General features: G+C 36.3%; 1 protein-coding gene across 2 annotated transcripts in view; it reads right to left on the reverse strand.

Moving 5' to 3' along the window:
- Nucleotides 1-5,075: 5,075 nt before the first annotated feature.
- The window catches only part of rin2a (Ras and Rab interactor 2a), a 58,332-nt gene continuing 47,579 nt past the window's right edge, over nucleotides 5,076-15,828 (reverse strand). For both annotated transcript variants that reach the window (XM_051647652.1, XM_051647653.1), the window contains 4 exons: nucleotides 9,730-10,038; nucleotides 7,927-8,058; nucleotides 7,599-7,762; nucleotides 5,076-6,985 (listed from right to left, as the gene is read on the reverse strand). In XM_051647652.1, coding sequence (XP_051503612.1) covers nucleotides 6,668-6,985; nucleotides 7,599-7,762; nucleotides 7,927-8,058; nucleotides 9,730-10,038 — 923 coding nt within the window. In that variant the 3' untranslated portion in view covers nucleotides 5,076-6,667. The remainder of the gene's footprint in view (nucleotides 6,986-7,598; nucleotides 7,763-7,926; nucleotides 8,059-9,729; nucleotides 10,039-15,828) is intronic.

The raw sequence follows: 15,828 nt of genomic DNA on the forward strand, positions 1-15,828 counted from the left end.
CAATATAACACAAAGCATAATGTTATAAATTTACATTCAATATTTTAAAAATGTATAATATAAAAAAAAAAAAAAAATGTGAGGTTTAAGCTGATAAATAAGGCGGAAACGCGTCATCACAGTCCGTGAAGAGGGTCTATTCAGATCTATGAAACTGTGACAAGACTATTTAACCCAGGGGCGGACTGGCCATCGGGAGAACCGGGACTTTTCCCGTAGGGCCGGCCGCGAAACGGGGCTGAGTGGGCCTCGATAAGCTGAAATGAGCCGCCGTTTTATGCAGAACTGGCCACAAAACGTCGCCGCGATATGCCGAAGGGGACAGCGAGCCCTATAAAAGCTTTATATACTCCCAGCACAGATGCAAAAATGCAAATAAAATTTACTATGTCTCATTGAACCTCGTATTAAACTCCCAAAAAAATGTAAATGCAGTATAAATGTATAAATAATCAAATTAATGAAACCAAGTCATCTTGTCAAATTTATTTACCTATTTTCATATATGATATATATTATATACACAATGTACATTAACCCCACTATCCCAGTAGCAGAAAGCAATAAGGAACTGTGCAATAAAAATGCATTTTATACTGATTATAACAATATGAACGTTTGCAAAGTGGAATAAACACTACATCGGATATTTCTGTGCAGATTTACATAGTAAGAACATTTGCTACATACACTTCTCAGAAACACGAAAGGGATATTTTTCTGAACATTTAACAGCCATGGTCCCAATCTTTTATTTATAGGGATAATAAAATTACTATGGAAAAAAATCAAATAAATAAATCTTATTTTAAAATTTTAACAGTGTGCAATGTAAAAGACAGACGTATATCTGAGTGGGTTTGGCTTCATGGTGAAAAATACACAGTTTAATGAATATTATCCCGAATGACAATCATTAACTATCACTGATTCTTGAGATAAGGGACAAAATATGTTTAAAATCTGAGTTTTTATTTTTTAATACTAAATTAATTTGAAATGGATATATTTGTAGACAAAGGTCTCAGCTAACGAACGATGTAAGGGAACAGGTTTTTATAAAAACGTTTTTTTTTTTTTTTTTCTGAAAATGGACATTTATTCACTTCATAACTTACATCTTACTGTAATTTGTCTCAACTCTGTCAGACACACCAAAAAGTGTGCTATTTTAATTTGATTCATCCAACAAGTGTAAAGTCTTTAATTATCTAATAATAGTGATCAGTAAAGGAGTTAAGTGATAAAATACATTCTCTGTATTTGTATATTTCTTTTCTGTTTTCATGCTATTCTGAAAATTCTGACGGAGTTGACATTTTTAATATTTTTCCATCTTAACCATGTGTTGTACACTGGAGCCATTTTTTCCCCCCTCAGATGAAGATGCCTCTATAAACTAAACTAAACTAAACTAAAATGGCAAAACTGATCCCACAAATTTAACAGAAATTATAATAATGAGAATGACTGAGTTGACAAGTTGAAGCTGTGACCCCAGAGACTTAGACATTGTTTGTTTAAAATATGAAAAATATAAAACGTACCAGACCACATGTCCTACTGTTGCATCCACCATGAGCAGGAAGTGGGAAAGGGGTACTCGGAGTTAAAGCTGATCAGGACATTCTCTGATTTATTCAGGATTTTAAAAAAATCTGATGGAGTTGACGCAAAGTGAGGACACAACTTTGATAGGCAGCTTTTTATGGCAATATCATTTAAAGTGTTCTTAATGTATTGTTCGATATCTTACAGATCCCTACCTTTCATTTGATATTTATGAATTTGTTGCATTTTTAAACACTTTGTTTAGCAGTTTAACATTGTGACCTCTTGCTGAGGACAGGTTAAGTTATAGAGCATGCATTTTAAAAAAATCGAATGAAATTATTTGAAAATATAAGTAAAAAATGTCCCGAGTATACACATTTCCTTTAGATTGAACTTTTCCAGTATTTTTATTGTTATGAATTTCTTGATCAAGAATCAGTGCTATACTACACTCAGTTTTATGATGATGTCAGGAGCATGTGAATGAGAAGAAATATCAGATAGAGAGATGACAGAAGTGTCTCTGTTTATAAAAGTGTCCATGGTGTGAGCGATCAGACATTATTTTCCTTTGCCCTACTCCTCATTCTGGAGCTGCACAGGTGTGTGAGGGATAAGAGCTGGTGTCCATGATTTTCTCAACTCACATGCTGTTTTACTTGCAGTAATGCAGAGCCGACTCAAACAGACATGGAGAATAACGATGATAATGTATTACCTTATTATTATAGTTAAGTGGTGATTTCTCAGGGCCAGCAAAGCCTTCTCTGCAGGCCTAACATGCTAAATAAATAAATATTTTTCATCCTTTCATTCTCAATCACCTTTTCGCCTATGTATTTTTAATCGCTTTCCACTATTAATTAATCTATAATTTATAATTTATAATAATAATTATAATTTAATTATAATTATAATAATTTTCTTTATCACACATTATACATTTGCATGTATTTTTAATCGCTTTCCACTATTAATTAATCTATAATTTATAATTTATAATAATAATTATAATTTAATTATAATTATAATAATTTTCTTTATTTATCACACATTATACATTTGCACATATACAGTGAAATTCTTCTTTTTCACATATCCCAGCTAGGCTGGGGTCAGAGTGCAGGGTCAGCCATGATACGGCGCCCTACAAACAAATAGAGAAAAACGCAAAGTTTATCCAGTCAGAATTTATTCATTGATGCTTACAAGCAAAGTGTGAGTCTGAGCTCCACCCCCTCAGGCCTTCAGAATTTCTTCAGAATCCCTCAACAGTGCAAATGAATGGGCAACTAAAGTCAGATTGTCAGATTCATCAGCCTATCAGATTGATTTATTTGTTCTTGGTGGGTGTGATCTTTAGGATATGTCCTGGTCCAGGCCTTCTAGCTGGCCTTGAGTGACGCAATCACGCTTTAAGTGATACGTAATTCAAGAGCGAGAAGTGTAAGATCAAGCTGTCTGTCCAGTCGGCTGTCATCACTGCCGGTATTGCCGTTGAGAAAGAGATCCTTATGGATTTAAAAACAGGAAATGTTCTGCATGACCGTGTGATTGCTTAATTTATTAAACAGGAAAGGAGGACTGATTTTCACTTCAAGTAAATTGGTAAGTGCTTTTTGCATTGTTATGATGTTGCTATCAACATCAAGAGTTTTCTAAATGTAAATTAGGCTGCTTGAGCATTCAGTGTCGGATCAAGGTTTGAAAAGTAGTGCTGCATTCCATTCAACTCGGAAAGTCAGTTTTACAACTTCCTACTAGGAAAGGTGCAATGGGATGCATCTTTTAGTCAGAATTACGATTTGTAGGCTTGTGCAGAAATTCTCAACTCCAATTTCACCGAGATGCAGGGGCATGATGTCACACAAACATGTCGACACTCAGGGAGATATACAAAGTAAGTGATAAACATTCACTTTATTAAGTAATATCATTAAATTAGTTTGTTTCCACATTACATGATATTAAAGCTTGTTTAACAAACGCCTGCTGCAGAAACATGTGTATAAAACATTAAAATTTATTTTGATAATCATACACCTGAAGCACAAATGCTAGCGCTGCAGCATTGTTTATCAGTTGGGTTGCTAGGAGACATCTCTAATGAGAGTCAAACCCCTGCTAAGCTAACGGGAGCGTTGCTTGTTTCCTTAAATGTCATCTTCCGAATATCGGGGAATGGAATGCATTTATGGTCGGAGATCATATGAAAAATTATGATTTTTGAATGTCTGTTCGGGAGACGTTCATTTTACAAAACAGTCATGCTGCAGTTAAAATTAGGCTTGCTTGAGCATTAAGTTTCGTTGCAAGTTCTGGCTTTCGTGCATGGACATGTTTTTAAAACGTCAATTGGTATTACTAGTTAGCTGCGACATAATGTATGATGCCCAAAGGCATATGGTGTCTTATTCATTGTGAAACTGTATTTTCTTAATGGCATGAATCACACTGAAGGCCTAGACTAGTTAAAGTTATTTATTACCGGTGTAGTCTAAGACCAGTAACAGCTTGAATATCTGGAATTTAGTTGCATTATGCCTTCCTTAAAGTTGTCAGAATGTTCATTAAAGCTCTGTAGAGTCGCCAACAAAGCATTAAGTCAGATCAAACATTTACACGCTATTTAATTTGTATGAAGACTTTGATTTCAACAGATCTTGCTCACGTTTCAGTTGCCGTTGTTGATACCGGAAGTAAGGTTACCCTGCGAGGGCTATCCCCGGAAACGAGAAACGCTGAAGTGTCTATTTACATTGTAATCGGTGCATTATTTATGCACACAGTATATTTCATTTTGAAACATTGTAGCCTGTTTTATTTGTTTCATTAAAGTTATATGTAATTATATATATATATATATATATATATATATATATATATATATATATATATATATATATATATATATATATATATATTAAAGTGCATTGAGCTGAACAAGGTTTTTATTTATTTTTTACAATTCTTACAACTACAACAAAGGCCCTGTTAAAGTCTCACTTTTCCTTGATTTTACTTCTGAGGTTTTATTTCAATAATATCCACTAAGAGGAGCTAAATTCTTACAACATTTCTCACAACATTTTAAGAAATTCAGTATCTAGTTCAAATCAGCAGGATTCAGTACTGTCCCAAATAAGATGCTCACTTAGTTAAGACATTATGTATAACAAGATATATCAGTATGTAAAATTATATATAATATATAAAAATATAATTTTATTAGACAAGAGTTCATGGGAGTTAAGGTTGTCTGTAAGTATTGAACGATCTCTCTCTAACACACACACAATTTTCTCTCAAGAAAGACACTTCGAAAACATAGCCAGAGGAGCACACTGTGCCTTCTTTTTGGTTTCTGTTTACTTGGAATCGCAAATGTGGGGCGTAAAAGCCCTCATGGTGATAAAGCAGTAAAGTATTAACCTATTTCGGGAAAGGAACTGGCTGAGTGCCAAACCACCCGTTATGTAGAAAAAGTTTTTGAAGCTTGTAATAGATGACAGAGACAAAAATCTTCGACATTAGTTTATTGTGTGCAACAGAATACATGTACAAAATGACAAATAAGAAGATCTAAGGAATGAGGAACTACTCTAGTAGACTCCATGAAGAACACACAAAAACTTTGAATCAAGTGCTTTCAGATCTGTGAAAAATTCCAGCACAGATTGCATATAAATATGTATACACTTACCAGACATAAAATATCTTGTTAAAATCACTTTTAAAATACATTTCAAGACTTGAAACAAGTAGTTGTGTTTCAGATGCGACTAGTGTTTCTATATAAACGTTACATGGGTTAGAGCATTTCAGCACCCCCGTCTTTTAAATCTAAAAAAAAAATGCCCCGAGTTTACATCAAAACATGCAAACGTAAAGTACATTAGTAGAAAATCTAATACTTGGTAAGTTATTGTAGTTATGAGGTTATGAGTATAGTTATGAGTGTAAAAGACAAGTATTCTCCACTATGTGACTCATCCCTCCCGATATTCCCTGATAGCACTTTACAGTGACACTTAAAAATAATTTCTGTCTGTTGATATTGCAACCAATGACTCTTTACCTCCCATTCTTCCTTTCTTTTCTTTTTTCCATGTCATTTTGTTTGCTTCTTTCTTACATTACACTGAACTTTCCTTTTGCCTTACTTGCCAAAACCCTGAAAACCTGCAAGCCAGAATGAAAATCAGTACAACACAGTTCTAGATTACCACAAGCCCCAACTGTTAAGCTTGTCAGTAGTACAGTATTTTAGAACATAGCCTCACAATTTTGCTCCATTGCTCTTAATGTTTTTAACAAGACTTTGCTTTACAGACTAATGACTGTAAGCACTGACTGATCATAATTCATAAAAAAAATATGATAAAAAACATCACTGGCAACAATGCCTGGTTCTTTAATTGGTCTTATCATCATATAGATACATGCAAATCTATAACAATAAATCATATATAAAAAGAATGCAGTTTACCAGCAACTGCAAAAATATCATGTATAAGATTTACATTAGAAAATTAGTCTGAGTTCTTATAAGGATATCCTCAAAGAACTTCCTAAAATTCATCACAATAATGTTTCCAGCACTGAGCAGTCTCTGCATAGGATAGCAGTCTTATGAACAATACCACCATCTCTCACCATAGGAAAAAAGAAAAAAAAGAAAAGAAAAATAGGACAGGAGAGGTATGTAGGGCACAATTCTGCATGTGAATTAAAACCATCAGACATCATGTGAATTGTACATGAAAGCTTTACAGAAACACCATAAACATGGTAATGTTGCAGATCTTCTGCTAACCTGAATGTGTTGCATTAATTCCATAATTGTAGCATTTGCAGTTTGGGTACAGCTATCCTCTTGTGATGGTCACGTGCCACTTCCTGCTTTGAAAATAGTGAAGACAGAGCAGTAAAAAAGTGCTGCATCTGTCAGACACATCCTTCCTTCCCTATTTCCCTCTAAACACATTTTCCGCTTCCCTCCAACACACGCACGTTTTCAAAACAATGCAGACGTTAGCAGTGTTTCTATGAAAGGAAATTAATGATGCATTCGGAGTTCTGAGAGGACCTGATGGAAACCAGGCTTGCTCTTTTAGTTGGGCACAGTATTGCCATTGAGCTGGTCTGAAGGGACCGTGAGGTTTTGGATCTGACGGTACACAAAGTAAAACAGTTGCGGCTGTGGGCGGCTGTGCAGTTCGGCCTTGATCTTCTGTGGGTGAGTGTCCGGGGACAGCTGCTGTGTCGTTTCATCTGTCAACAGGAACAGGGCATAGTTCTCCTGGTCTGAAACTTTAAACTTGTCCGCACATATCTGACACACATCTTCCGTTGTGGCGTAAGGTTGCACCTGAAGGGTTTTGGCTGTACAGCCGTTGCTTGCATCTTGCAGTGCCACCCGCAAGTAGTTCTGAATACAGACAAGGAAAAATATAGGTGTCAATCCAAACATATATGATAATCGTAAACTCACTACATCCATAAAGTCAGTGACATAAGCAATAGAACTCCCTGCGCTCCCTGTGCAAAGGCTGTTCTAAAGGACACATTCTTTTGTCCAAATTATACTGCATGTATTCTTAGTGGTGATGCAATCCCATGCATCCCCAGACGGTGGACAAAACGAGAAAAATTAATATAGATATACTTATAATTCCTTCAATACAGAAGTATTGATAAAATAGTTAAATCTAATTAAAATTGAAAAAAAAAAATTTTTACCCAATATTTGTGTAAGCTATGCATTTTTATGCTTATTAGAGTATTGCACTGTTAGCTTAGCAACATGCTAACACCAAACTCTACTGACACTCACTGTCAAGTCTAGTCTCCTCTGCGCTTTGCGCAAAGAGCCTATTTGTATGAACAGAGCTCCTGCCTATGTAGAGCGTTTCAAATCAGTCACTTCTTTATGCTTAATTTTAGTTAGGGTGCTGCCTTAGAAGGTAGTTGCCTATTTAGACAGTAGACAGCAAGTAAGCTCACTAGGTTTTGGACCAGAGGACATGTCTAGAGAGATGTACCTGAAAGTCATCCACAGATGGTGTGGTACGCTGGGTGGTGCGTCTGCGGTGCCACTGGTGCAGAGTGTTACGGGTCTCAGAGCTCAGCACACGGGCTGCCTGGTCCTCCTGGAAGTTCTTGATGAGAGACATAGCTCCATATGCACTGGTCAGGTAATAGCCTCCTACAAACAGAGATGAGATTTATTGAGAAAGTTTAATATATGGCAACACTGTAGTTACTACAGTAGGCCACCATCTGACATATCCACACTATGGAATGGATTATGATGATGAATAAACCAAATAGGAAGATAGTAAAAGAGGATCACAGTGGTGTCTTTTATACCTTCTCCATGAAGCAGTGAAGGATCCAGTAGCTCCATCATATACTGAATTTCTGCATCGAGCTGAGGCATGTCACACTGTGCCATCACATATGTCAACATGGGGAGGAAGTCATCAGCCCCATACATCCTCCCTGCCATTACAACAGAGATTGAAATCGTGAGTCTTTGCTTAAGTATTATGATTGTTCTATACATAACAACTGATTAAAATCATACATTAAGGGATAGTTCACTCAAAACTGAAAATTCTGTCATAATTTACTTTCAAAGTACCAAAACGATTTCAAAAGTACCTGTATTACAGTTCCAAGTTGATACTTCATTTTTGTTTTTTTTTTTTTAAATGTACTAGTAGTACAAAGTACGACTCATTTCAGTACCTGCACGCTTTGACTGAAAGTCAACTTTTTCCTATTTGTTCGCTTGTGAGCATGTAAGCTCTGCAAGTTATGCACCTAAACAGTCAAATACACTTCAAAATTAATTTAAAATACCTGTCTTGGCAAGGTATTAATGTGTTAGTCAGTAATGTCTAAAGTAAATGTAAGATTTGTTTCAAACTATCAGATCTGTGCATTAGGACTTGCAGTGTAAATGCAGCCTAACAGACCTGCTGCTGACTATTGTGTCCTTATTATTAACCAAACAACATTCATTATCAGTATTTAATCTAATTATTCTACAGTGAAGACTATATAAGATATTTAAATAGCTTTGTTTTACAATCCATTGCTTTTTTCTTTTTTTCTCAATTACTGAATGTTTACTTGAATATTTGATACTGCTATATATATATTTATATTTATATATATTTAACTTAAAAAGGAATATTCGGGGTTCAATACAAGTTAAGCTCAATCGGCACCATTTGTGGCATAATATTGATTATCACTAAAATGTATTTAGACTCGTCCATCCTTTTCTTAAAAAAAAAAAAAAAAAAAGCAAAAATCAAAGTTATAGTGAGGCACTTACAATGGAAGTGAATGGGGCCAATTTTTGGAATTATTTGTATTATTTGAGCTGTAAAGTTGTTTAAATCATATTTTTTACAGTCATTTTAGAGTTTGTTGACATTACATCGTCATAGCAACAAAGTTGTAAAATTGGCTATAACTTTACACAGACTTTAAGCGATTTTAACACACAAAAATCACGTAAACACGCATATTGTTTATGTCTTGTGGCTATACATTTAAAATAGTGAGTATTTTAATGTTTATGGATTAACGGCCCCCATTCAGTTCCATTGTAAGTGCCTCACTGGAACACAGTTTTTGCTTTCTTTAAAGAAAAGGAGAGCCAAGTCAAAATTAATTTTTGTGGTAATCAATATTATACCACAAATGCTGTCGACTGAGCTTAACTTGTATTGAACATGGAATATTCCTTTAAATAACTGCTTTCTTAATTTGTTCTATAGCATGTCATTTTTCTCTGTGTTCTTATAGTATTTCTGACTGTTTACTCGTCTTTAATAATTACTTAAGAACATGAAAAAATTGTTACTTAATTTATAAATTAGTTAATATTAGTTTTTGCTGTGGTATCGAAATTGGTATAGACTGGTATTGGTACACAGAAGGAGATACTAGATGGAATGTCAGACTAAGTCACCATACACTTTCATTGCATCTTTTTTTTCCATGCAATGACTGTGAATGGTGACTGAGGCTGACATTCCATCTAGTATCTCCTTTTGTGTTACATGGAAGAAAGAAATTCATACAGGTTTGGAACAACATGAACAATGCCAGAATTTTCTTTTTTCTTTTTTGTGAAGAAACATCTCGCTCATGTACCTGAGTTGCTCTCCATAATGCTGTAGATAAGCTTGCACACACTGAGAAGCTGAGACACTTTCTTCTCAGGTGAGTACATCTTGCACATGATGTGAAACTTGTGACGGATCTTCTCTATGGCCACAGGGTCAGGGGGAAAGGCTCCATCCACACCCATCTCTTGGGGCTGCTTGGCTTTGGCCAACACCAGATTCTCCTTTAACTGCTGCCAAGTCCCACTGCTCACCTGGAAGTCTTGCAGAGCGGCCTCTATCACAGGCTTCAGGGGCTTCAGCACACACTTGTGCATGGCTTTCTCCATTACTTGGTCTATGTAGGAGGAAGAGGTTAGATATTTTAAATAGCTTGAATTTAAAAACAATAACCAGTAGATTGCAATATGCATATATTGATAATATATAGGGCACAAGACACACTGCTCTATAGATATAGGAATTGGTATCCGTCAGCCATTGAAAACGAGTTGACCACTATTCAGATTAAATTCTAAATAGCCATAACAACTTGTTTTGACAAAACTGAATTGTGACTGAAATGACTGTGACCATGAGTATATTGACTGGGATCTCCGAAGTGGCTCATAGTTCCATTTCCTCTTTGGAAGGGGAATATCTGCTTTTGGTATTTTTACACCTGCCTTTCCAAAACACTTCAAATACAAAACGTTTCTCCACAGTACAAATATATCCGGTATGCTCTCATATGACTCAATAAAACAAGTTCTACCTTGTAACTGATTGTGTAAGCAGCGTTTGAAGGTCATATCACCATAATAAAGTCAACTATAAAATGGAGGGAGTGTATGTGTAACTAAAATCATCTGATCTAAATAGCAGAATGCAATGTTTAATCAGGCTTTTGAGAAAGCTGACTATAGAGACGAGGGTGCTTTTGTCAGCACACTGGACCACTGAAGGAAGCAACACCACAAGGCATAACGCCATAAGAGGTCTGGCAACAGACATGCTTTGGCGGCACATCGCGTACTTTTTTCTTTTATATATATTGGCTCTATAATCAATTAATTATGGATAACACCAGTGTAAAAATCCTTTAATTCTACATAAATAAGTTAAGCTAATATAACATAATAATTTGTAGGTGGGTTGTTTTCTGGAAGAACTCCAGTGTGTTATATGATTAAAAGGTTGCACAACTTTTAACACTGTAACAAGTAAAATACTACACCTCATTTCCCTGTAAATGGCTTAATCTTGAATTGCAGAGTGAATCAAATGCTACAGTAGTGACTGTTATAACTTGACAAACCTGTTTGGGAAATGAAGTTTACGTCACCTAAACATGGTTTTGAGATTTATTTCAAATGACCTCAAAGTAAAGAGTTAAAAACAATAATAGGCTGTGTGTTGGTAGTGGTCATGAAGGGGTCAAATAACTGTCTGCAACAATCACCATGAGGAAATAAACAGTTTCTATTTTTAAACACTCAAGGCCACAGCTACTCCCACTTCACTCTCAAAATTATTCAGTATCACAACTAATAAATCGTCACATCCGCCTGCCTTGCATCAGGGGGTTTTAGAGGTCTGACTTTACCTTTGGCACAACTGAAACATGCATTAACCCATTATCAACAGAATTGGCTATGCACACATAACTGCTGCATAGTTGCAAATCTGTTTGTATGGTTGTCTGTCCCCAGGGAGAGCAGACTGTGCAGTAAACAAGCAAAGCCCTTCTCACATTTTGGGTGAAGCAGAGAGCTCTGCTAATGAAGGCAAGAGGGTGGGGTAAGATTTTAGAGGAACTGAGATGATATGCAGCTCCATTTAAGCATTTTATTCTGTGGAAAAACCACAATTGCAGTGGGAGCAAATGGATTTGGAATAGGTGCATAATTTCTTTGTAAATTAAGTGAAGGATAATGTAGAGTCTGTCATTACAATAGGAACTGACAATGGATCGGAAAATTATTGAACAATAATGCACATCCTTAGTGGTAATGCAGGAACTACTTCATACCCATGCAGTTATAGAAGATTAATCAACTCCTTAGAATGTCTTACAACCAATCAGAATCAAGAATTCAAGAGTGATGTGGTATAAGGCAAAAGAAACCCAGACAAGACCATTTCTTGTACTATGTCATCCAAAAAAGGGTTTCATTTGTGTTAATCAGCTAACATTATCTTTATGTATTATCCAGCTTATTAGGCCTACATGGTTATTTACTAATAAACCAATAAATTGACATAATATTGAAAGATTGTTTTTAATATTTGAAGTCCAAAGTAAGTAAATAGATAAAATATGTGATTGAGTAGAAAGAGCTGCAGAATATAGCTATGAGAGACGTAAAACTAGCACAGTTCAGGAGATTGTTTGCCAATGGACAATTATACAGTTTAGCCGTCATTATGCAGAAATATTTGACCGTAGAATGCCAAGATTGACAAACTGGAATCAAGTATTCCTTACACATCTACACTGACACTCATTTAACACTTTATTAGGAACAACAGCCAATCTTGTGGCAGCAGTGCAATGCATAAAATTATTCAGCTATGTCAGGAGCTTCAGTTAATGTTAACACCAACCATCGGAATGGGGGAAAAAATGTGATCTCAGTAATTTCAACCGTGGCATGATTGTTGGTGTCAGACTGGCTGGTTTGAGTATTTCTGTAACTGCTGATCTCCTGGGATTTTCACGCACAACAGTCCATAGAGTTTACTCAGAAAGGTGCCAAAAAAAAAAAAAAAAAAAAAACATACAGTGAGCGGACAGAAATGCCTTGTTGATGAGTGAGGTCAACAGAGAATGGCCAGTCTGATTTGAGCTGACAGAAAAGCTACGGTAACTCAGATAACCACTCTGTACAATTGTAGTGAGCAGAATAGCATCTCAGAATGCACAACGTGTCGAACCTTGAGGCGGAAGGGCTACAACAGCTGAAGACCATGTCGGGCACTATTTTTTTTTTTTTGGACCATATTGTTCTTAATAAAGTGCTAAGCGAACTTATATCCATATACATACAGTATATGGCAAGAATGTGACTGAAAACAGCAGTGACAGCAAAAGAGTGATGCCTCAGTTTACAGGAATGTGTCTCACATTAGAAACTGTCTTCTGTCAAGGAAGTCTCTACTTGAAAGGCTATCTTCCAAGGTTTGTTAACATCCTTTCAAAACAATCTTCTGTTTTCCTCAACATCGCTCACTCTCTGCAGTTCTGCACTGCACCAAAGTTTGGAAAATGAAGCCAAAGTCACAGGAGAAGTGAATCCAGTGATGCTTCCCACACAAATACACTCTACATGACCACAACGTATGTCACTTCACAGAACAAAGGCACACACAAACTAAACCAGAAAAGAGCAAATAAAACCCCTCCACATTCAAGATAACTTGAAACTTTATCTCTATTCAGGAAGTACTCAAAATAGTGTGGCGATACGACAATAAATAAATACATAAATAAATCCTTGGGCCTGAAGTAGCAGCAATGAGTTTTTCCAGACATATCGTGACAAAACAGTGTCTTAACTCTGTTATGACTCAAACTTGGAAGATGGAACCATCTCATTTTAGAAAAAGAGCTCAGCAAAAATATCATTGGCAGGGTGACATTAACTGTCAGGGGTTAGTCGATTAACAGTGAATTCAATACCAAAATTCTAGTTGGCTTAAAAGTTTTGTAAATTAATGAATTTGAGTTTTGGTGACAATGCTATTGTGTGGGCTCAAATGTTTTTGTTTGTCCTGAATTGTAGGTACATTTAATAATTATTATTAACTAAATATTGGTTAGTTATGTCACCTTATTAGTTTGGTGACAAAAAGTATATAAGGATTGATAAAACTCATTTTCCTAATTTGGGACATTTTTAAATATGTTACATTGTGCCAAAATGTATTTCTTACTTTTCTGAACATTAATTTTGAAAGTGAAGCTTGTCTTCATTCTGCATTTGCTCTTTTAAGGTATAGAAAATTATTATTATATCTTGCTGCGTAATCTCATAGCAAAGGCCCTTACTGTACTGGACTTACACTACAAAGCCTGCCGGTCCACATAGGCAGTTGAGTCAGGTTAGGAGCTCTGAACAAAAGCTCTTTCTTTGCATTCTTGCCTGACGCCCACATACACGCAAGCCTGAATCAACAAGCAGGAGGGGTTATGTCTGATCGTAGGAGAGCTATATTGGAGACACTGGCCCTCTTGGCTCAGGTCCATTTTAAGAACATCTGGAAAGTGGTCCATTGCAGAAAACACATTGCAGAGCAGGGCTTTGTTTACAACCCATAAGAGAAAGAGAGAGAAGAGGGAGCTTGGGGTAATGGATCATGACAAATTCCTAGAAGAACCATAACAAAATGACTGGGCTGAAAATCATCCATGACACTTTAATATGGAAGTGACTTATCAAAATGATCCTGACAATATATGTAGATTGTCTAGTACTATGTATTGTTATTTAAATGATTAAATATAATTCCTCCATCATCAAACATTGTGAAAATTAGTGTGGAACAATAGCCTACATTTTTTTTTACTGTATTTTTTTTTAGTCATTTCAGAGCAAATATAAAAAAAAAAGAGATATATTGTATATTGGCTAAAATAGTCAAGATATAATTTTTTTTTTTAGCTGTATCACCCTGACCTAGACACAATGTCTGGTTGCAGCCATTATAAAATGAAAATCTTTATTATTTAACTGCTTTATTATATAGGTCTAAAGCACTTTTACTCTCAGTGCGTCATTGTACAGTATATAAAGGCATTTGGCTAGTTAAACAAAAGAGATACTAATGCTTCTCTACCCACATATGAATATGCCACTCTATCTTTCAGCTCAATGTGCCTTGTTTGTGCCCACTCACATGGAGTAAAATGCCTCCAGGCCCAGATGAGAGGATGAGATTTTCGCCTCACGTAAATACACTCACAGCTTAACAAAATTGGATCTCATGAGACACAGTCCAAACACATGCAAAGTTCTGCCATTCCAAACTCAGTATTTGTATTGTACACTGCCAATGCTAGTTAAAAATCCTATTTGTTATTGCTGATATGGCCAGAACGTTCTTGTAAATAAGTGGCAAATGAGACAGAGTGGTGCCTCAGGGAGAAGGTTTACAGGAAAGTGGCTCAGATAAGAAACAGCCATCCATCAAGGCAACCTCTCCGTCTGAGAGACTCTCTTACAATATTTGTAAACATCCTCTCAAAACAACAGATCTCAGAATGCCACCACAAATAAGTACCATGGTAGACCATGCTTTTTGGATATGGTACCTGGCACTAGCAATGTTTGTTTGTACATGTACTATGGTGGTACCATTATATTCTTGGCAGTACCTTGGTAAATATGTATATATACACTGTGTCGTAGTATTACCACAGTACCATTGTAAGGGACCCTACAGCCACTCGGCAACAATACATTTTCTGAATCTGATGGAACAGCTAACCCATTGCTAGTAGTTCACAAAAAGATGCTGCATGCATCTGGATTCATGCATATGTGGCATCCCACGGTACACAACTCATTCAAGATGTCTGTCTTCAGTAGTTGCATTAATGCTGCATTTTAGCCTTCACTATATAAAAAAGACTTAGTTTAAATTTGTCAGTTTGCCAATTGCATATGACAATATTAACTAATTTCATCCTCTGCATTGAGTGGAATTTAATGACCATTGACAAAGATAATCCAGTGACTTAATACTGCAGAGAAGGGTGAATGCAGGGACTGCTCAATCGCCCACCATTTTATGATACAGAATTTACTTTGCATTACAGGCAAAATTTTGCAATGCTGTATTTTGTACAAAAATGTCACAGCCGGGGGTCCTGGGTAGCTCAGCAAGTAGTGAAGCTGACTACCACACCTGGAGTCACGAGTTCGAATCCAGGGTGTGCTTAGTGACTCAAGCCAGGTCTCCTAAGCAACCAAAATGGCCCGGTTGCTAGGAAGGGTTGAGTCACATGGGGTAACCTCCTCATGGTCGCTATAATGTGTGGTTTTCGCTCTCGGTGTGGCGCGTAGTGAGTTGTACGTGGATGCCGTGGAGAATAGCGTGGGCCTCCACACGCGCTATGTCTCCACGGTAACGCGCTCAACAAGCC

This window comes from Myxocyprinus asiaticus, chromosome 21, assembly GCF_019703515.2.
Source record: "Myxocyprinus asiaticus isolate MX2 ecotype Aquarium Trade chromosome 21, UBuf_Myxa_2, whole genome shotgun sequence".
In the NCBI taxonomy this organism is placed as follows: domain Eukaryota; kingdom Metazoa; phylum Chordata; class Actinopteri; order Cypriniformes; family Catostomidae; genus Myxocyprinus; species Myxocyprinus asiaticus.